The 20560-nt window shown below is 50.4% G+C and overlaps 1 protein-coding gene across 3 annotated transcripts in view; it reads left to right on the top strand.

The window, feature by feature from the left end:
• Positions 1 to 4290: 4290 nt before the first annotated feature.
• The window catches only part of AFAP1L2 (actin filament associated protein 1 like 2), a 66305-nt gene continuing 50035 nt past the window's right edge, over positions 4291 to 20560 (top strand). For all 3 annotated transcript variants that reach the window (XM_063163164.1, XM_063163162.1, XM_063163163.1), the window contains exon 1: positions 4291 to 4378. In XM_063163164.1, coding sequence (XP_063019234.1) covers positions 4363 to 4378 — 16 coding nt within the window. In that variant the 5' untranslated portion in view covers positions 4291 to 4362. The remainder of the gene's footprint in view (positions 4379 to 20560) is intronic.

Here is a 20560-nt window from a genome sequence, read left to right on the forward strand (position 1 = left end):
GCAGGGTCCAGCTATTAAGATCTCCTTGGGGAATAAGCAGAGGACTCCATTCAAATTCCCAAAACCAGCTATTCCCTTCATCCCTTGAATCAGGAAATCTGGAACACCAGCAGGATTCAGCAGATCAGGGTTGAAAGACATTGATGGGGGCTCCATAAACATCCTGAACTCCTGCCAGCACTCCCATCCAAAAGGAAGACTGGGGGGATTTTCAAAGAGGCAGCTGAGCTGTGACTGATGATTGCTCCATGCAGCCCCAGCTGTGTGTTCCCAGCTGCTCAGTGATCTCCTCCTCCCATCCAGCTGCAGGTGTTTGCCACTTACCTGGTGCTGTCCCAATCCTGCCTGGCTCCACTGCCACCCAACTCATCCTCCCCAGGTGGGACAAGAATGTGCCATTTTAGTTTTCTGTCATTTCAGCGTGGAAGCTGGTGCAATAACAGTGAAAATGGCACTGGGAAGAGAGAGATAATTTGGCCAGAAGCAGTGGGGGGACAGAGACTTCTCCCTGTCAGAGACAGCAATGTTGTTTTGCTGGCTCAGCTGTCCCTAGGTCCACAGGCTCTGTTGCTGTTCAGAGGGATCCCCAAATGGACAAAAGGAATTCTCCCACCTCAGATTATTGGCAGCATTACAGTCCAGTACTGCAGCCAGGAACTCCAAAGTGAAGAAGTGTTTGGCTTCCTCATTTCTTGGCATTTTGTAGGACACACCTCAGGCCACAAAAGTCACCTCTACTCAAATCTCTCTGAAAAACTTTTATGTCTGCTTGACCACAACTGTCCACTACTACATCTTTATCTAAGGAGGGACCCAAGATGATCTCTGGAAGCAAAGAGGACACAAAGGCAACACAAGGGAGATCTGAGATCTCCCTGCTCACCCCAGTCTGCCGAGCCATCTTATTCCTCCATCTGTCCTCCAGGTGCCTGTGCAAGTGGAATATTAGACACAGCTTCCTTCAGGAGCTTTACAGAACCAAGATAACTCCACCTCTGACTGAACTTGGTTTTGGTGAGTCAATTCCTGAACTAGGTTTTTACAGCATTGGTAAGTGCATGGGGAAGAGAGACAGAAAAGCCTAATGAAACAACATACACACATCAAGTGTGGAGGAAATTTCTACCTTTTGTTCTGCCAGATGGAATATTTCCCCTGAAGAAAGGAAGAAGTCTGGGGACTACTGGAACTGGAATATCTGAGCAATATCTGGGAGAAAACACCCCAGAGAGCAGCTCTGCACTATCCAGGTCAGGTGTGGCTCTTCCTGACAGTCTCCATCCAGCACAACTCCCCTGAAGTCTGTGGAGGGCACCTGCACACAAGTTCTCAAGGAAACATTCCTCTGGCTTTCACCACACTTGTGTCATGCTTAAACCAGGGAAAAAGCAAAGGAAGTGCAAGCAAAGAGAAGAAAGCCATAGCAAAGATTTAGACAAATATAGACATTAAGGACTTTGCTGATGCAAAAGGTAGATGTAGCAATCAATAATAATAATAATAATAATAATAATAATAATAATAATAATAGTAAACAATATTAATGAAACAATGTGCACCTGCTCAGGGTACTTAGGGAAATCAGAAAAGTGTTTAGCATTGCCAGTGGAGAAAAGAGATGATTTGGATTATGCTACTACACAAGGTATTTAGCAAATCATTGTAATTGTTCAGAGTTCATTTAGGCTTCTAAATATATCCTTGATTCCTGCTCTGTTTCCCAGGAAGCAGAAGAGCTAAAAGGCAGTAAGTCCAAAGAAGCAGAATTACATCAGTTGAAAGCCACAGCTAAAGGAAAACTTCAGCCAAAAGTGCCAGTTTCACTAGACTGCCTACCAATACAGCATGAATAGGCAGGGGAAAAAAGGATCAAAACATATCAACTACACTATGAACCTCTGCACTGAATGACAGGATGTCAGCACATAAAAAAGCAATTAAACAAGATGAGCTTGGCCCTCCAGGGTTTTCACACCTGAGTCATCATTAATGATAATAATCATTATCATTAATAAGCATCACTAATAATAAGAAGGAAAAAGGCAATGAATACATGGGTGTACAGGTAGATGGCTGTTGTTTTATTGGCTTCAAGAAGCTCCAACAGGAAAACCAGTTTGCTGTGTTTGCTCTACTTGAGCACAGTGGTAAACGTCTCCATTTCAGCACCAACACTGGGAACATTCTAAGCAGAGTCTGGGTATTTCCCAGTTTTATTAAACCCCAGAACACAACAACCTGTTTGACATAGAATACTGCAAAGTATTTTAGGTACTTCCTACTGCAAGGAGAAGAGAGCAAACAGGAAGAACCTGTATTCCTCTGGCATTACTCTTTGGTCCATTGTCACTTGTCAGCAATTGCCATGGGCCTAACCAGCGGTCCTGGAATTCCAGAGCATCCTTATCATGGGAAGGGAAGGAAGGGACAAGCAGGGAATGTAAAGGCTCTGGGTCCTGAAGACAGGAATCACAGCTATCTGATGTTTTGATCTTTCAAAATCATCTTTAATTAGTTTGTGTAACTGGTATTATCCTTAATTAGCCTTGGTCAGTTCAGAATGCCTGCTCACCTGCTTTAAGATAGAGGCACACCTCAAAGGTTTGCAAGGCCAAGGCCCACCCTGCTTGGTTGGGTTTTGATTTTGAAAGCCATAGCCAAGAAGCAGCTGGGAAGAGCCCTAAGAGAAGTATTCCTACATGGCAGGCACATTTATTTATTGTTCTCCATTTACTGCAGACTGCTATCTGCTTGCTGGATTTGATGGTTCAGGCACTTGGCTTGCCTGTCTCCTTGTGTGGTGGGTGTGCACTGGCAAGAGGTGAGAGATGCTCCAGCCTCAGCTCCCTTGAGTGGCAATACCTCTTTATCCAGCCTTGTTCTTGCATGGAGAGCTCCCAGGTGGCACAGGTCACTGCTTTCTGGTTCCACAGAGCTCCTCTGAGAGGTGTCACCCCCACCAAGCACTGCCTGGGAGGGTGGGCACAGCAGGGGCACCCAGGGACCCAGGGAATGTCAGGACAAGGTCTCCATGTGAGCCAAGAGAACCTGCTTGTGGCTATTTTCAGAAAATGTAAGGAGGGACATATGATGGAGCCTTGGGGTGCAGCAGTGACATTTTTCAGGCTACCTTGGACCATGGATATCAATGGTTTGTGGGCCGACAGGTCCAAAACCTGGGAAATTCAGATTCTGTGAGCCTTCTGTTGGCTTCATCTAACAGGTACCAAGGAGAGCAGTTCATTTTCTAGGTAATGGTTGCATATTTTTCCACAGGAACACTGGAGCTGCACACCCAGGTCAGGCCCTTAGCTCACGTCTTGCTATAAAGGCCCCTTGTCCCCACACTAACGTTAATTTTGAAGATAAAATTTCCCCTATAACCCTCATAGATTTTGCTGTTTGTTACTTTCAATGTTCTCATTATTGATATACACATGAAATTCCTTCAGCATCTCCACAACTTTAGCCTGAGGACAGACTGTCACCTGTGCCTCGTATTGAGGTCAGACTGGATGCCCACTTCTCTATTTGTGCACTTTGGACATGACAGTTCTGGCTGCCACGGCAGAAATCACACAAAAATGTCACTGCAGCCCAAGGAGAGGGACACACTCCTGTGAGACTGGGTCTGTCCAGGAGCCAGGTCCTATCAGGAAGCCTTAATGCAATCACTGGAAAGAAGAGCGCACATTCAGTGGCTCCAGGATACACTACCCTGGCGTCGAAGGAGAACCCAACTTTCCATCCAGCCTGCCAGCCCCGAGCCCAGGTGTGTCTGGCAGGCTCCTACCTGGGCTCAAGGCACCGGGACCATGGGTGGATAAGAAGGGCCTTTCCCAAACGTGCCCAAAGCCGCACTGCAGCCAGAAGTCAGCACCCCAAACCCGGGGCATCCCCAGGAGCCGCTCCCCGCCTCATCCCAGCGCCCGGTGCCCGCCGCTTCCCCTAGAGGAGCGGCCCCACGCCCCGGGGAGGGTCGGCTCGGAGGCACGGCAGAGCGGGTGCCGCTGGCAGCCCGGACCCCGGAGCCGATCCCGGAGCCGATCCCGGAGCCCATCCCGGAGCCGGTCCCGGAGCCCATCCCGGAGCCCATCCCGGAGCCCATCCCGGAGCCCGTCCCGGAGCCCATCCCGGAGCCCGTCCCGGAGCCCGTCCCGGAGCCCGTCCCGGAGCCCGTCCCGGAGCCCATCCCGGAGCCCATCCCGGCCAGCTGCGCGGCTCGGGGCGGAGCCTGCGGAGCGGGGCGGGCCGGGGCAGCCGGCGCTGCTGCCATCGGAGCCTGCGGAGCGGAGCCGGCTGCGGGCGGCGTCGTGTCCCGGAGCCCTCGGCGGTCGCTGCGCTGCGGTCCCGCTCATCGCCATGGAGAAGTACAAAGGTGAGGGGATGGGGGCGTCTCGCCTGTCCGTGTCCTTGCTCGGGGACCGCCGGGGGCTCTGGGGACCTGCGGGTGGCGATGTTTGGGGGGTGACAGAGCCCTGACACGGAATGCTGAGGAATGCGGTCCCCCCGCGTGGGAAAGCGGCGGTGGGATGCGGGGATAGTCCCTGAGGGGATGTTTCCCGAGAGTGGGACCGGGATGGGCTGCGGGGAAGGGTCCCTGCGGGAGCGGGTCGAGCAATTCCTGGGGCCGGGAGGGGCTGTCCCGCCAGCGGGACCGGGCGGGGAGAGCGGGATCCCGCTCCGCCGAGGAAAGGCGGACGGATGGTGGGGACGGGAACTGGCTCCGGGGAGGCGATCTCCGCGACGGGGCCGGGATCAGCTCGGGGATGGAGGGGAAGCGGTGCCCACCCTGGGGCCGGCTGGGGGATGGAGGGGAAGCGGTGCCTGCCAAGGGGTCAGCTCGGGGGTGGAAGGAAGCGGTGCCCGGCCGGGGTCAGCTCAGGGGTGGAAGGAAGCGGTGCCTGCCAAGGGGTCAGCTCGGGGGTGGAAGGAAGCGGTGCCCGGCCGGGGTCAGCTCAGGGGTGGAAGGAAGCGGTGCCCGGCTGGGGGAGCGGTGGGGAAGGTGCGGGGCAGCGCGGGCAGGTCCCGCCCGGGGATGTGAACTCCCTGCGTGCCAGCACCGGGCACCGAGTAGGAAGGGAAAGAGAGATGTGGGAAAATGTCGCGTTTTATCCGATCCGGACATCGGGAGCTTTTTTGCCACTTGAAAGCAGCGGCTTGTTGCGTTTCTGGAGCCGCTCAGTCGTCTGGCATTGCCCGTTCCGTCTTTGGTCCTAAGCCGCCCATCTGCGTGGGCTTCCCACCCTCCCAGGCTGAACGGGCACGACATTGAGTGTCCTGATTTCCAAACGCAAATAGTTTAGTGGTTAGGGAGAGGGAAGGTGAGCGGCTCGCAGCCTTCTCCCTGGCAGCTCTCATCCGGGCTGGCTGTCACCCACAGCCCATTTATATCCCCTCAATCAATGGCTCTGGCGCTTCCTGCCTGATGCTGCTTGGTCCCGAGCCCCGAGACTGGCACATCCCCGGTCCGTGCTGCTGTGGGCACTCCTGGGCACTTTCCAAACATGAGCTCTCCTTGCCAGCTGGGGCGGGAGGAGGTGGGATGTGGGCACGGAGCTCTCGGATGTGTCTCACGGAGCTCTTTGATTTCTGCCGCTGCTGATGTGCAGAAACCTCCCCTGGAGGAGGCGGATCCACCCCTTATAGCACGGAGAAAGCCTGCGGTAAATTTTACCTGCTGAGAGGAAATGGGACTCTCCTTGTAACTGCTGTCCTCCTCATGAAACTGGAACATTTCAGTGGGGAACTTGATACTAAACAAATGTATTTCTGCCAGACCCCATTTGTACTTATTGCTGTCAAACCAGAAAGGTTTGCTTACACCTCAGTGGATGCATTTGAGCTAATAGCTCATTTCCTAATGTTGAGGTGTCATATTGTGTGAAGTTAACTTTTGCCAGGACTGTGTGTTTTTTTCACTGTGCAATACTTGAGCATTCTGACAGGGCTGGCACTGTGCTGCCAGTTGCATTCTGAGCCTTTTCCTCCTTACAACTGGTGCCCGATAAGCACAATAATAACACACTGCAAAAGCGATCTTAAGGATTATATTACAAATCAAATATTGTGTAGTTGGTTTGGTTTTTTATTCCATCCTGGCAGGGTCTGCACAATTCCATTCAGTTCCAGTAGCAAAGCAGTAGATTCATTAAGATTCAGCTATGTTTTGTATAATTTCTTTTTAAACACGCACACTGCTCCCTCAGAGCAGCGGGGATGTTCTGCACATGTGTGATGAATAAATAGCGAGCACAACTGATGGCAGAGCCCTGCCAGGGCTGTTTGTGCTGGTGTGGGAGCAGGGGTGGTGATGAGGCACTGCCAGCCCTGTGGGGCAGCCAGAGGTGACAGTACAGCTGGGTCAGTGCCTGGAAGGTGTCCCCAGTGTGGGGGGTGACAGGAGCCACCTGGAGCTGGTGAGGTCTGGGGGAGTTGGGAGCCTTGAGGAGCGGGTGGAGAGGGCAGACAAGTAGGTTGTTGTTAATAAGCGCCAGGGATTTGTGCCTGCTCTGGTGGGGATAACTTGTTGATGCCTTGCCATGGGAAGTCTTCATCCGTGCCACTTGTGCAGGGAAATCCTGTAGTGATGGAGGTGGATGGACTCAAACAGGGCTGTTAAGCAATGAATTGGTGTTCTGGGAAAATGAATTTGACTACAAAATCTGTCCTGCTGCTTAAGAAATTAAGTTTGCAGTCATCAGCAAACAGCAGCATCCTTCCTTTAAACACGGGCAGGGATGTGCAACAATCCCGGCTCTGGGGTGGCACGTGCAGCTGTCTCTGCTGTTTCAATGGCAGCCACAGGAATCCTGCTGGGTGGGGTGTGCAGGGCTGGGTGGGAGGCTGGCGCTGGCAGGGTGGCACCCGTGCAGTGGGAAGAGCTCGGGCTGTTGGACTTGCCTGGTGGGAAGTGAAGGAGAGATTGTGAAACCCTCCTGGGAATGGGTTTCCTTTCCCAGCCACTGCAAATGAGGTCACAGGGGCAGCTGCACAGGGGGACACTGCTGCCTCCTGACTCCTCTCAGGCTGCTGAAGCTCTGAAGGATAATCATGAAGTGCACAGGGGGTTGGTTTTTTCCCTGCCAGGCTGCCCTAGAGAATGTCTGCTGTTGGTGAAGGTGCTGGTTAGAAGGGCACCTTCTCCCTGTGATTAGGGACTGTGTGTGTGAGGCAGAAAGAGCAGCAGACCTGGCAGCCCAAGGGGACAAGAGGGAGATCTGCAGGGTGGTCACTGCAGTGACAAGGACAGAGCTGCTCTTGCTCCTCCTCTATTTCCTGTGAGTGCTCTCCCCCCCTTCCCATGTGTTTTGCCTTTGAATGTGGCAGCTGTCCCAGCCTGTGCTCCCTGATTCTTGCCTGCTCCTTACCACGCTTGTCAGACATGGCTGGCTGGTCTGTGACCAACATCTGCAGACCCCAGGAGGTGCTGAGGGCACTGGTGCTGCTGAGGGATGGGCTGGGGACACCTTCATTTGCCTGCCATCTCTGTCAAGGCCTCTCAGACTGACACCCTTGTCACCTCAGCCATGGGTGATGCAGCCCTATGCTCATGGTCTAAAATGTTAAGTGATGTGAGCATGGAGAGTTTTGTAAGGTTATTATTATTATGTTTTAAATGTGTTAGAGGTCTGTAATGGTAATCAGAGCAGCTTCCAGCCCAGTTCTTCAGAAGTGTTTGGCATTCGTGTTTTACTATCTTCGTTGAGCAAAGATTCAAACTTCATGTTCCTTGTCAGAGGGACCTTGGAAGTGTTTGCAGTGCTCCCCCAAGGAGATGAACATTGTTTGCCCATGAAGGAGAGGTTGTCTTCTTAACAGAAATCAACAGGTTAGTGTTGATAAGGAGTAAAATGGTGACTTGGTAGAAAGAAGTGTTTGCTTGCTAAGTTAACATGTTTTAACTGGGAGGGGGAAGGGGGTGGGTCTGTTTAGGACTAGGGCACACGTTCTTGCACATACAAAGGGATATGCTTGGGGTTAGACTGAAAAGTGGATACATGAATGAAAGACAAACCCTGGTAACAATCTGAGGTGCTTTATAAACTGTTGTTAATCAGAGCTGGAAATGGATTGATTCATATGAACAAAATCTGGTCTGTCTGCAGACATATGTGGTTTCTCCTCAGCTGATTGTCCACACAGCTGTTGTGTTTAACTCATTGTCTTGGTGTGGCAACTGGAGAAAGCAGGGCAATGTGCTGCTCTGTGCCAAACCCAGTACAGCTTTCAGCTGCTGGGCTGAACCTTCTTTTAAAAGCAGATGAAAATTAGTGTCATGCATAACCTCATAACATACACAGTAACTCTCGCTTATGGGAGAGGGACCCTGGTTGGTTTTGGAGAATGGAACAGGCTCTGTTGGGGAGTAGGCAGCAGGAGTGCAGAGTTATTTACTCTGCAGGGCCTGAGGACATGAATCCTTTTTTCTGGAACTGAAACCACAGCCTGTCTCAAACATCTGCCGTGCCCACCCTTCCAAGCCACCCCACCTGTGCCAGCACAGCCCTTCTGTCTGTTCCAGCACAGCTGCATTTCTTGTTCAGACAGGGCACACGAGGATGCTCTGAGCTGTGTTATGTGCACACAGGGCTCTCCAGTGCTCCCCACACCAGGGCAGGCTCACTGCAGATGGGCTCTAGGGATGCTGGCTTCAGCCCCATTCCATCAGCAGCCATGGCCCTTGGGAGGTGTGCATGTCACTGCCAGGTTTGGAGGCTCCTTTTGATATCCCAGAATCATCCCTGGAGATCCTCCATCTCTTGAGAGCAAGGGGCAGGGATCCATGGAGTGAAGGGCAGGGGAGCAGTACCCCTGCTGCTCTGGGTCTGTGCCCCATCTGTGTCACTACAACAAGAGCCCTGCTCCTAAAGCCAGGAGAGAAGCTTTCTTCCTAAAAGAAGGAGTGGGGGGGAAGGATAAAAGCTAGCTCACAAGCTCTGAGCCTTTGGGCATCTGCTTTTGGAGTGCTCTAGACAGGGCAAGAGCCCTTCCTTTACCTTTGTGTGTAAGCAAACCCCTTCCTCCCCAGAGCCTCCCCTCTCCTGGGAGCTGGCTCTGTGTGCCCGGCTGGGGCTGGCGGCTCTGCCTGAATGAGGGCATTGTTCTGGGCTCCCACTGATGGCTTCCACTGAACACCCGCAGCCAGCAGCACAGGGAGTGTCTATGCAAAAGGGCTGCACTGCTCTAGCTGGGGCATGGCTGGCTCTGCCAGCTCCCAGCAGCAAGGAGGGCAGAGGGCAGGCAGGCAACTGGGCAGCTCCTGTCACCCAGGCTGTGCACCAAAGCCACACAGGCTTTAACATCTGAATTCTGGACACCTGCTCAGCTGCATGCTTGCTCCTTGTTGTTTCCATCTCAACATAAAGTACATATGAAGGATTTAGTGATTTGTCTGAATCCTTTAAGATTTCATGGCAAATTCAGGACCTGAATCCCAAGCTCCTTCATCAATGGCCAATGATGTCCTTGCAACCATCCTCCCTAGATCAAGGGAAATTAGGGATGCTGTTCTTTTGAGAAGTTCTTTGTAAGCTCTAATTTGCTGTACCCTGTGGACAGGCAGGATTCATGTAATGCAGGGAAGTGCATCTTCAGGCAATAGCAACCAGAGAGCCCAGAGCTGTAGGGGATGTCTTGGGGAACCAAAATTAAGAGGTGCACCTATGATCAGAGGGGATGCAGAGCTTGTGCACCCAGGGCATGGGTGTTCCTCTTTGAAGCTGTCTGGCTGAAGCACAGATCCAGACCCAACAAGTGAATTGGGATCCTACAGTCACACAGCCAGTTTGATGACCTGCATATTATTGTTTACTTCATCATGGAAGTTGAGTCATTTGTGCTTTTCTTTTGGGTCAACAGACAAGACAGACTGGTCCAGTCTGTGCAGCAGCCTGTCAGCAGAGCTCTGTGGGTCAGAGATGAGTCTGACAGGGTCCTGTTCCAAGGAACTGCTGGTGCAGGTGCTCATGAGCCACTTCCTGGGGTGGTGGTGGATTGGGCAGTAGTGCCAGTGAGCTGGAGAATTCCCTGGCAGTAGCTGGAGAAGGCATTTCCATTGGAAGAGCTATGCTGCCCTGTGAAGAAGAGGGATTAAACTTCTTGCTGTGTGCTATGGTGCATGGCTAAAAATCTTGTGTGAACTGAAGGAATGGCTGTAGGAGCTCACAAATGAAAGAAGTGTTCAGTAGGAAGCCGCCAATCTCCTGGTACCCGACATTTTTTTTTTTTTTTAATAAAATTAGTAGATTTACTTGAATCCAGGGAGCAGAGCTTTAGGAGGGAAAAGCCTCCAAGACAAACAGGAGCTGCTCAGAGTGGCCAGAGGAGCTGGGGCCTTGGCACAGCTCAGTGCAGCGGTGCTGGCACTGTGCCCCCGAGCCCAAACTCCGCTGGGACAGGGGACAGCCAGGGCTGCAGCCACCCAGAGGGGCTTCCCTTGGGGCTGGGGGGCCAGGCTGGCAGAGCAGCCCTTGCCTGAGGAGCTGGGAGCAGGGCAGTTCCTGCCACAGGCCTGGGAAATGTGCTGGGCTGCTCTGAAGTTCAAAGGACAAGGGCCAGGACTCATTAAAATACATTTCCCCTCCGCCCCTCCGCTGACCTATCGCTTTCTGCATGGGCAGAATTCCACAGAAAGCAAGCCTGAGGATGGTTTGGAGCATGGCAGTGTTGTCTTTGGTTGTAAACAGCTCTGTCTGGAAGTAAATATCTGAGAATTATGGGATCAGACCAAAACTCCCACGTAACATACAGACTTGGCCACTTGCAATTTAATAAAAGTATTTCCCCTCCTTGGGTGGACTGTGCTCTGTGTTGCATAAAGAATTTCTGATGTATTTCTTTTTCTTTTTTTTTTTTTTTCTTTTTGCACTGTGGATCTGCTTAGGATAAAATTATAGCACAAAGCTTAGAAAAAGCCTGGGAAATAGAGATTCACAAGTCTTAGCTGGCAGTTTAGCCTGTGGGCTTCTTACTTCTGAGTGGAGGAATCTCCTCCAGAGATAACCAGCAGCAGTAGCTACCCCCAGCACTGGTGTGATGCACGTGAGGTTTTTTACTTCCTTTTGTGTTGTAGGAGACTGAATCTTTAAAAAAAAATCTTCAGATTCCCAATTTTGCTAATAATTAATGAGGCTTTCCAGAGCTGGCACTGAGTTTGGAGTGTAGAGGTGGCAGCTAAGCAGTCGGGATGCCTTTTGAAGAAGTTTGCATAACACTTTGGCAGCAGTGCTTTGAAAGAGGTGTGTCTGAGCCAGGAGATTCTTACAGTGTGTGCTGGAGCCTTCCCTCTTGGCCTGAGTGAGATGGGGAGCAAGTCTTGGTGTGCTGCAAGGAGGGGATCTCTGTCCTGCAGCCTGGTGTGCTCTGAGGCAGCCAGTCCAGGCAGGTGGGGAGGGGAAGTGTGTGTGCAGCTCCTGAGAGAGGAGATAAGGTATCTGCAGGGCGATCTCTGATCCAGGGTCTCTCTGCAGATCTCATCATTGCTGTTTGTCACTGCAGAGTATGGCAGCTGTTGGGGCTGGGAAGAGCGAGCTGGCTCGCAGAGAACCCGAGTTGCACAATGCCACATGATGTCACAAGTGGCTTTTGCTGAAAGTCCTCCACAAGTGTGTGTGAAATTTGGGGCTTTCTTCTGCTGAGGAATGCAACCAAGCCAGCTGCAGCCCTGCAGCCTTCCAGTAGCACTGTCAGTTTGTCGTCTCTGGAAGGAACCCATGGGTTTGTTCAGACAGTCCCAGTGCCAAACAGCTCTGACTCCTGATGGTCCTGCTGGGAAGGAGCTGAAATCAGTGGAATGCAGAGAGACTGTTGGGTGCCTGCTGCTAACAGGTACGTGGCTGCAGCACTTAGGGGGGCAGCACTTGTGGTAGCAAAATATCACAAGTCTGGAAGTTAGGGCTGACTTTAAAAGTGGAGATATGGCCAGCCCAGACTTGTGCAGTGCCTTGTGACAGCTGGAGGCCATCTGCTCCATCCATCCATCCATCCATCCATCCATCCATCCATCCATCCATCCATCCATCCATCCCATCAGCAGCTCCGTCCAGGCTGCCTGCCTGGGGAGCATGTCCTGTCTCCTTTGTGTAAACCCAGCATCTTCATGGATCTTCTGTGTTCCACTGCAGTCTCTAAAAATGTGCCACGTAGTCTTGAACGATGGGAACGTCTGCTCTTTTTATTGCCATACTTTCCTGACTTCTCCCTGGCTCTGGGGAGTGCAGCATCAGGCAGAGAGCTGGGATTGTAGTGCACAGATTGTACAGTGTACAGTTCCACATCTGCTGAAGGATTGTCTGGTCCTGCTAGCTGCTGAAATGTGATAAAGAGGAAGAGAACACTCAGATTAATTGAGCTCAGTTAACAAAGCTGAGCTGGCTTTACCTTGCTGTGGTTACCTGGGCAGAGGGGTGGCATGTGCATTCCTATCACCCAACCACAGCCAGGTTTTTTTTTTCCCTGTTAGGAACTGAGTACACAAACACAGGGGTGCATCTCTTTTGCTAAGAGATGCTTTTGTGTGTGAAGTTGTGTACACTAGGTCTGAATGGAGGTGCCAGGCAAGCCTGGCTGCTTCAGTGGTCAGAAGCCCTCCTCCCCAAGCCTGAGGTCACAGACAGCAGCACACACTGGCAGGGTGGCTCTGGCTTCACCATCACTGCTGCAGGGGTCTGCAATCTGCTGGGCAGCAGGGTGGCTACGTGCTTTTCCTCCTGGATTTTTTCAGTCCATATGGGTTGTTTACCTCATCTGGGCCACGTTGCACTGGGTGCCTGGGGCTCCAGGTGTAGCCAGAGCAGGGCCTGCAGGGGCTTTTGGAGTTCAGTAACCTCACCTGTCTGGTTGGAAGGCAGTCACAAGTGCCCCAGAGCTGTGCAGTCACCAGTGAAATGTGCATGTGACAGTTTGGGGTGGTTTTGGTTTGCTCCCACACCACTGTTTGTGCTGCACACATACTTGTGTGTCTTGTTCCTCTGAGCAGCAGTGTCAGAGCTGAATGCAGCTGCTGGTGAACTTGTGCAGGGTCACAGTGACCTAAAAGCCAGTGACCTCTGGAATAAGTCAGTCATGTCTGCAGAGCAGCTTCTTCACCCTTCATCCACCAATTCATCCAGCAATGCCTCCTCCAGCCAGGCTGTGAAAAAGCTGTAGGAAGACATGAGGACTGAACTTCTCATGATGGGTTACTGAACTTCTCAACCAAGGGTTACTAGATTCTCTCTATAACTTAAGTAATCAGAACACTAAGGAGTTAATAATATAATCAGTTTCTGCTCACAAGGGCCTGTCTTGTTTCAACAGAAGTCAGCTACCAAACTATTTAGCAAAGCAACACTTGTAAATGATTTATTCTTGAGTTAAGCATGGTATTATTTTATATAAACACAGATTTTCATTATTGCTTCAACTTTATTCCATTTTCTCTCTACTAGTCGTGTTACAGGAAGCGCAGACAAATCCATGCACAGTCTCTTGCCTTTCTCTAATGAGCAGTGCTAGCTGATGATATTATCTAGCTGCCTATGTGGCACATCAGTTTAATTTAGCTTTGAAATTGTCCCCCTTATGAGATGATGCTTCTTGGAAACCAGGTTGTCTTCCAGGTGTTGAAAGGAATTATTGACTTGGTGCTGGCTGCCCTAATGCAGTTCTGTGCAGACCATGTAATTGATTAAAGTGTGTCAGAAAATTATCAATGCTCCAAGTGTGGTTTGGCTGATGTTTGAGTCCATGTGAGCTCCAAGGTCTGGTTCTAGGAAAATTCACCAGTAAATCAGTCACAAAGTGTATCAATTATGCCAGCATATACTCTTGATTTCTGGGCTGTTGAACAGTAATTCTGTCTCTGACTGTGATCCACAGCTCTGGAGACACTGCTGATGTGGTCTGTCATCTGAGCACTTGGGTCATGGTGGGCTGTCACACTCTCAGCTCAATGGGCTCTTGCTTTAATCACCAGGATATGCCAAATACTGATGGACTCTCGTTGTATGGGTTGCAGTGGTCTGTGCTGAGCCAGTGTGAACTGGCAGGGTGTGAAGCAGGGCAGACCTGGGTGAGGGTGCTTGAAGCCTGAGCCTGTTGGCGTCCTGCACTGCTTAACTTCTGCCAGTGTGGTTTTCCTATCAGGTTGTTCAAACAGATGTTCCCTAAGTGTAGACGAGATCTATTTCTGGAAATTGAAGTGGGAGTTGGCAGAGTGGGGGGAAGTGAAATGGCAATCAAAATTCCCATACTTTATCCTAAAGGCTGAATTCCCACGTCTGGCTGAGAAGAGAAACAAATGCTTTCTAGACCCAGGAGGCTCAACATTCCCCGAAACAGAATGATTTATTTTTAATTCTGATAGTTCACTGGAGCTCTTAAACCGAAAGAGCAGTGACAGTTTTATTGTGCTTAGAAATAAAGGCAGCAAGCTCTGGGCCATGCTGAGGCTGAAAAACCTGGAGTGCTGTAGGAAGGAGAGGGCAGGTTCATCCATTTGATCCCTGCTGAGTCCAGCCCAGCCAGAGCATGGCCTGAATTGCAGGGGCAGCACCCAGAGGCAAGGTTGGAAATCTGTGTGGAACAGCACAGGATTTCACATTGGTGTTTCTTTGGATTGGCTACGTCAGCCTTCCTTCAATTCTTTGGCCTAAATAATGGCATCCCCTAAGCTTATATGCTGGGTTGGTTTTTTTTTTCATTTGCTGCTGATACCATTTCAGCTATGATCCGTGTTTTGTCCTTGTGATGGTCAGTTACGGCTCACACAGGATGCTGAAGCCATGGGGACTGACAGGAGCACAGATGGGTGTTGAGCACACATTGTGCGAGAGGGACTGAAGAACATAAATAGGGTGTCCTGTTGGTGCTGTGCAGGGGATAAAATGGACCATCCTTGTCGTTAGCATAGGCTGTTTGCTGTCCCTTTGCAACTGGCATTGCCCCAAAACCAGGGTAAGAGCCATGGACTGTTGGGTGCCACTTCCAGGTCACACATTCTTACACCTTTGGCTGCTTGGTGTCTGCATTAAAAATGTGTAGGTCTGGGTGATGCTCCAGTGCTTTCTTTAAGGTATTCTTCTAACATTTAACCCTGATCAGACAATCTCACTCTGACATTCTGGTTAGCTACAAAATCTTTGCAGTTGGCTTTTGTTCCCATGCTGGATTGAGGTTTTTTTTGGAAATGCTCTGTTTCCAGCATATGTTCTTGTTTTTCCTGATAAACATGCATGTCTGTTGGCCCACATTTAGATGAGGTGGGAAGGGCCAAATTAATTCCTGGTGTCATTCCAGCATAGTCAGTGGGCTGACCACAAAGATCAGACTGGGTCTAAGATTTACACTGGATTGATTGCAAGTTTTACCAATTTTTACTGATCCATTACCTAACTGTATTTCTGGTGCAATTCATAAAGATGCCTTTGAATTTAACATAATTAAAGCTGATTTGTTATAGAAGAGGGATGTAGAGCTGACAATTCCTTTGCCAGGCAGACATGCTCAGAATTCCAGGTGCTAATAGCACTGACGTGGCTGACCCTTGCTCCAGACCAGTGTCTGGACTGTGTTAGTTATTTGGACCATGAAAGATGAGGAGATTCTGCCACACTGGAGACATGCTCTATGAAAATGCAGCCAAATCATCTGTGGACACTTCAGCAAGGACATTGTCACCTTCTCTGATCCTCTAGGCTGAAGCCTTTCCAGCTCCTGATGGAACAGTGCTGCTGGGAATGCTTGCTTATCCCAGATTCTGGGATGGAATTTCAAATTTTCTTTCACCCGTTGATGGCACGATTGCCTTTCCTCATTCATGCAGTTGTTTTTTGTTGGTTATTCACAAATGTGCAGGCCTGCTCTGCCATCAGACTGACAGAAGGAAGGAAAATGTTCCGTTTTGAATATGGAAAGGGAGGTGCTGCTTAGCACAGACAGAACTGGCTTCTAGATGAAAGAGTCAAATACCAAACTGTTTTGTTTCAGTTTGAGCAGGACAGGCTTTGATCTAGAGGAGATGACTCAGTCAGTAGCAGGGAACAATTCTTTATAGTGCATTTAGAAATAAAACCTGGATATTTAGGCTGTGATGGCTTTGACACATCACTCATAGCATATATTATGTGAAAATGAAAACCATAAACATCTGAAATGAAGTGTGGAGGTTTTTCTGAAGAGAGGAGAAAAACCATTTCTGATATTGGTTGCCAAGAGTTTCCTCAAGTCAGAAAGGACTGGGGGTGGGGTAGGATCATTCCTATTGCGATAGCAATAATGAGCAGTGTGGACAGAGCAGGAAGGGGAAAGACTTCCTGCAGTGCAGCTCCAGCCAGAGGTGGGGCCAGCATGAAAACTGGGATCTCTGGCCCCAAGTCAGGCTCCATAATCCATCTCTGCTGCCTGCCCCGGTGCCTCACGCCCTGTGTCAGCTCTGACAGCGCTCTGGGTCAGGAGGCGGCCGCGCTCAGACCCCGCTCGGTCACTGGGCTGGCTGCACTTGCACAGAGCAGGGATGGCCTGATCCTGCTCCTGAGCTGCTTTCATCCCGAGCCAGGTGACAGCCCTGATCAGTGCAGCTGTGTTGTGGCACTGCAGCTGGCCAAACAAACACAGCTGCAGCACGGCTTGGTCCCTGCTGCACACCCGCGTGGAGCGAGAGCCCTGCGGCGTGGCCAGTGTCCTGGGGATGTGGTGAAACACTTCTGGCTCCACACCACGGGCTGCTGGCAGTCCCAGTGTGGAAGCAGAGTGTCACTGGTGCTCATTATTTCTGCAGCTTTATTCTACATCCAGCCCCTGACCTTCATTTTGTTCTGAGCCACTGTCCTGTGCAGGCTGAGAACAAATGGGTCTCTACCTGAAGAATGTGTCTTGGTTCTTCTTGGTGGCGGCATGCAGGAGGTGATGGGGGCCTCTGGCACAGCTGCCTTGTGAAGTATCCTGCTGCTAACAGTTTGTTTCTGCTGGGGCTGAGGAGTTTATTTCCCACCTCCTCACCTGCACCATCTCTGGCATTGGTTCCCCTTCTCACCAGCAGACAGCTCTTGATTTTCACAAGGTTTTTGTTCTGCTGGCTTGGCCTGACAGTCTGGGCAGTGATGGGAGCAGGGTGCTGGGGCAGGGAGCCAGTCTGTTGGTAGCAAAGCTCTGACAAGTGGGCTCAGCTGGGATGCTGAAGATGTGCAGGTCCTTCGGTGATGCCTGGGAGCAGGACTCGCCTGATTTGTCTTGTAGCCCTGGTCACAGAATTTCTTACAAAATAGGAGTCTGATTAGGTGGCCCAGGTTTGGAGGTGACATAAATCTCCTCCTAGAGAGAGAAAAAATCCTTTAGGTCATCTAGTTCATACCGTGGTCTGGAGAGTGTGCATCTTCTGGTGTTCTCCCCATTTAAATGCAAAATATTCCCAGTGAAGTGACTTGCCTCAGTTCCTCTCAGGATTATTCCATGGTCTGGAAGGTCCTGTTACTCCTATAGGTGTGATTTGTAAGGGCATCAGATTACTCAGATTGGATGTATATAATGGGAGAATCAGATAAGGTCCTTTCTTGGCATGGCAAACAAAAAGCCATTTTCACTGATGCCAGAGAGCAGCCAGTGCTGTGCTGTGAGAGCTGGAGACAGTGTGTCTGTATCAGGAGGTGTGCTGAGGATGCAGCTACCCCCATTCCCTGCTGTCCCCAAATCAGAGCTGTCCTGGCTCTGGGTCAGAGCCACCTGCACCCAGCAGGCAGTGTCTGTCCCACTGCAATGTCAGCAGTGTGCAATTTGTGAGAGTGAGAGCAGAGCTTGTGCTTGGAGAGGGCTCAGAAGCTCGAGGCTTGGAAACAGAAAGTGCTGAGTGTGGCTGGAGGGCAGCAAGGGTCTGGCCAGGCAGTGGCTGAGCTCAGGCAGGCACAGGGACTGCCCATGCCAGGAGGGCTCTCTGCTCCTTGCAGCTCCTGGGGTGCACACAGGGCAGCCCCAGCCTCTGGCAGGGTGAGCAGCTGGGGAATGACCTCTGGCAGGTGTGGAACAGAAGGATTGTGCTCCTTCCTCAAGGAGAAAGGAGCAGGGACACGGGTGCTCTCATGCTGGGCTGTGTGGGAGGGAGGTGGCACCTGTTGCCCATCCTGCACTGGAGAGGGCTGAGAGCTCCCAGATGTCATCACATCCTTCTCTTCCTCTCCAGCTTCCCTCTGCACATACCATTATGATGATTTGTTTTGCTGATGCATTTCCAGGAACTAACACCCATTTTCAAAGGCCTGCAGAGGCAGAAGGAGTTCCTTTCTATGAAGGAGCAGATGGTTAATTTTATATTTTAAAAGTGTGGGCAGTGGCTCTCCTGCCACAGAAGAGGTTTTTTCAACCCAGGGATCCTTCCTTTAGATTATGTCTTTCCCCCGAATTCAAGCCTTTTCAATAGAATCATTTAAAATGTGCTTTTGATGTTCCCTTGTTCCAGTTTACTCCTGTCTTGAGTGCATAGAATTGCCTTTGCTATAAAAGAAGATTGTGAAAATTAATGGCTTTACCCAGTGGCATTGCATGAGTGTTAAAGGAAAAATGTTTTCTTGTGAGTAGCACTGGAAATGTGTATGTTCTCAGAGAGACTGGCAATGTGGGCTCCAGTCCTCCAGGAAATGAGCTGAGCCAGAGGTGGTACTGGGTGTTTTCTGAGTGGATAGTTTTACAGAGATTCCTCCCTGTTGGGTGGGACACATACAGTGAGAATTTTGATCTGCAGCCATAAAACTGTAACCTTTACAATCACCTGGGGTTTTTGGACAACACTTAGATCTCATAAAATCAATGTTTATGAATTATAAATAACAGTAAATGTACCTAAAGACCTGGGTGCCATGATGGGTATTAGCTGCTCTTAATGTATGTTTTAAGAGAATGGAACTTCACTCCAGAATTGGGGGCAATCCTTTGAGCTATAGGGGTATTCATACTGCATGGAGGTCTCTTAGATGGAAGGAAATTGATGTGATAAACATATCAGGAAACAAAAAAACCCCAAAAATCTGTAGAACTTTCTGCTTGCAGCAAAGGCCATACTATTTAAGCATAGGACAAAGAGATAATAAATTATAAATTCAGCAGGGAACAAGGAAGTCATGTAGCAACTGCAAAAGATCCAAACATATGGAAAATTCAATTCTGTGGAGAATTAAGTCACTCTTATGTAATCAGGATCAATGGAAATGAGCTGATGTCAGTATTGGACTGGCTTAATGCATGGGTGGAAAATTGTGTTGTCCCAGAGAGGGCTGCTAATAGGAGTGGAAGCTCCACGTATGTGCCATGCCCATTAGCTGTTGGGTTTTTTACCTAGGAGGGGCCTGATCCAAGCCCAGTGGAAGCAAATAAACTTTCCACTAACCTGAAACTCATTTGGGTTCTGAAGGTAGAGATCTGTATGAGGTGGCAAACAGAGAGAGCCTGGGATGCTCATGTCCTTCATACTGGTTGTCAGGGTGAAACTTACCCTTTTTTTATCCACCTGTCTGAACCTTTTGCACTGCAGGTTACCTGTGCGTCCCTCCAGGCTGGGCCACAGTTGTCTGACAGCCTTGGAAAGGCCCTGGCCAGGTAGGGGCCCAAACCCCAGCTGGACAGGCAGGGGGAGAGAGGGGTGTCCCCTGTGCCCAGGGCTGTCACAGACACATTTTATGAGAAATCCTTTTCATAGGATTTTTATCTCTGAGAAGCTGAGAGGCCTCAGGAACAAAATGTAAACAATGATTATTTGCTGCTGTGGAATGCAACAGGTGGATCTGTGATTGGTCTCATGTTGTGGTTTCTAATTAATGGCCAATCACAGTCAGCTGGCTCAAACTCTCTGTCTGAGACACTAGCCTTTGTTATTCATTCTTTATTTTTCTATTCTTAGCTAGCCTTCTTATGAAATCCTTTCTTCTATTCTTTTAGTATAGTTTTAATGTAATATATATAATAAAATAATAAATCAGCCTTCTGAAACATGGAGTCAGATCCTCATCTCTTCCCTCATCCTAAGACCCCTGTGAACACCGTCACACAGGGCAGGGGACTCCAGAAGTGCTGGACACCAATAACATTGCAAAAGTGCCCCAAGACCCTCCTGACCTTCCTAGGCATGACTGTGGTCCTGTGAGACGCAGCATGTGGTGGGGAGGGATGCAGAGCAGAAGAGCAGCTCCTGGAGGAGGGCAGGCAGCCAAAGCACCTGGCAGGGTCCTGTGCTTGATGTTCTGTTGTGACAGGGCTTGGCAGCGGCAGCAGCAGCTGAGCTTGGAGCTTGTCCCTGAAAACGAGCCATCATTAGCCTGGCAGCTGTGCAGGGAGCAGCAGAACCTGCTCCTTGGCAGGAGCACGCTCTGGTTGGTGTCACTGTCCTGGGGAAGGAGGGGCAGCAGTGCATCCTCCTGGGTGTGCTCTGGGCAGTGTCAGGGGCTTGGCAGCACAGGAGAGCACCCTGCCCAAGAGCTTCCCTCCTGGAAAAGCTGCCTGGCTTCAGCAGGAGCCGCTCTTCTGTGGCCATGGGCTGTTTACTGGCGCTGAGAATCCAGCCAAGCATCCTTGCTGCAAGTTTGAGAGTCAGGAGGAA

The sequence above is a fragment of the Melospiza melodia genome, chromosome 9 (genome assembly GCF_035770615.1).
Source record: "Melospiza melodia melodia isolate bMelMel2 chromosome 9, bMelMel2.pri, whole genome shotgun sequence".
Lineage (NCBI taxonomy): Eukaryota > Metazoa > Chordata > Aves > Passeriformes > Passerellidae > Melospiza > Melospiza melodia.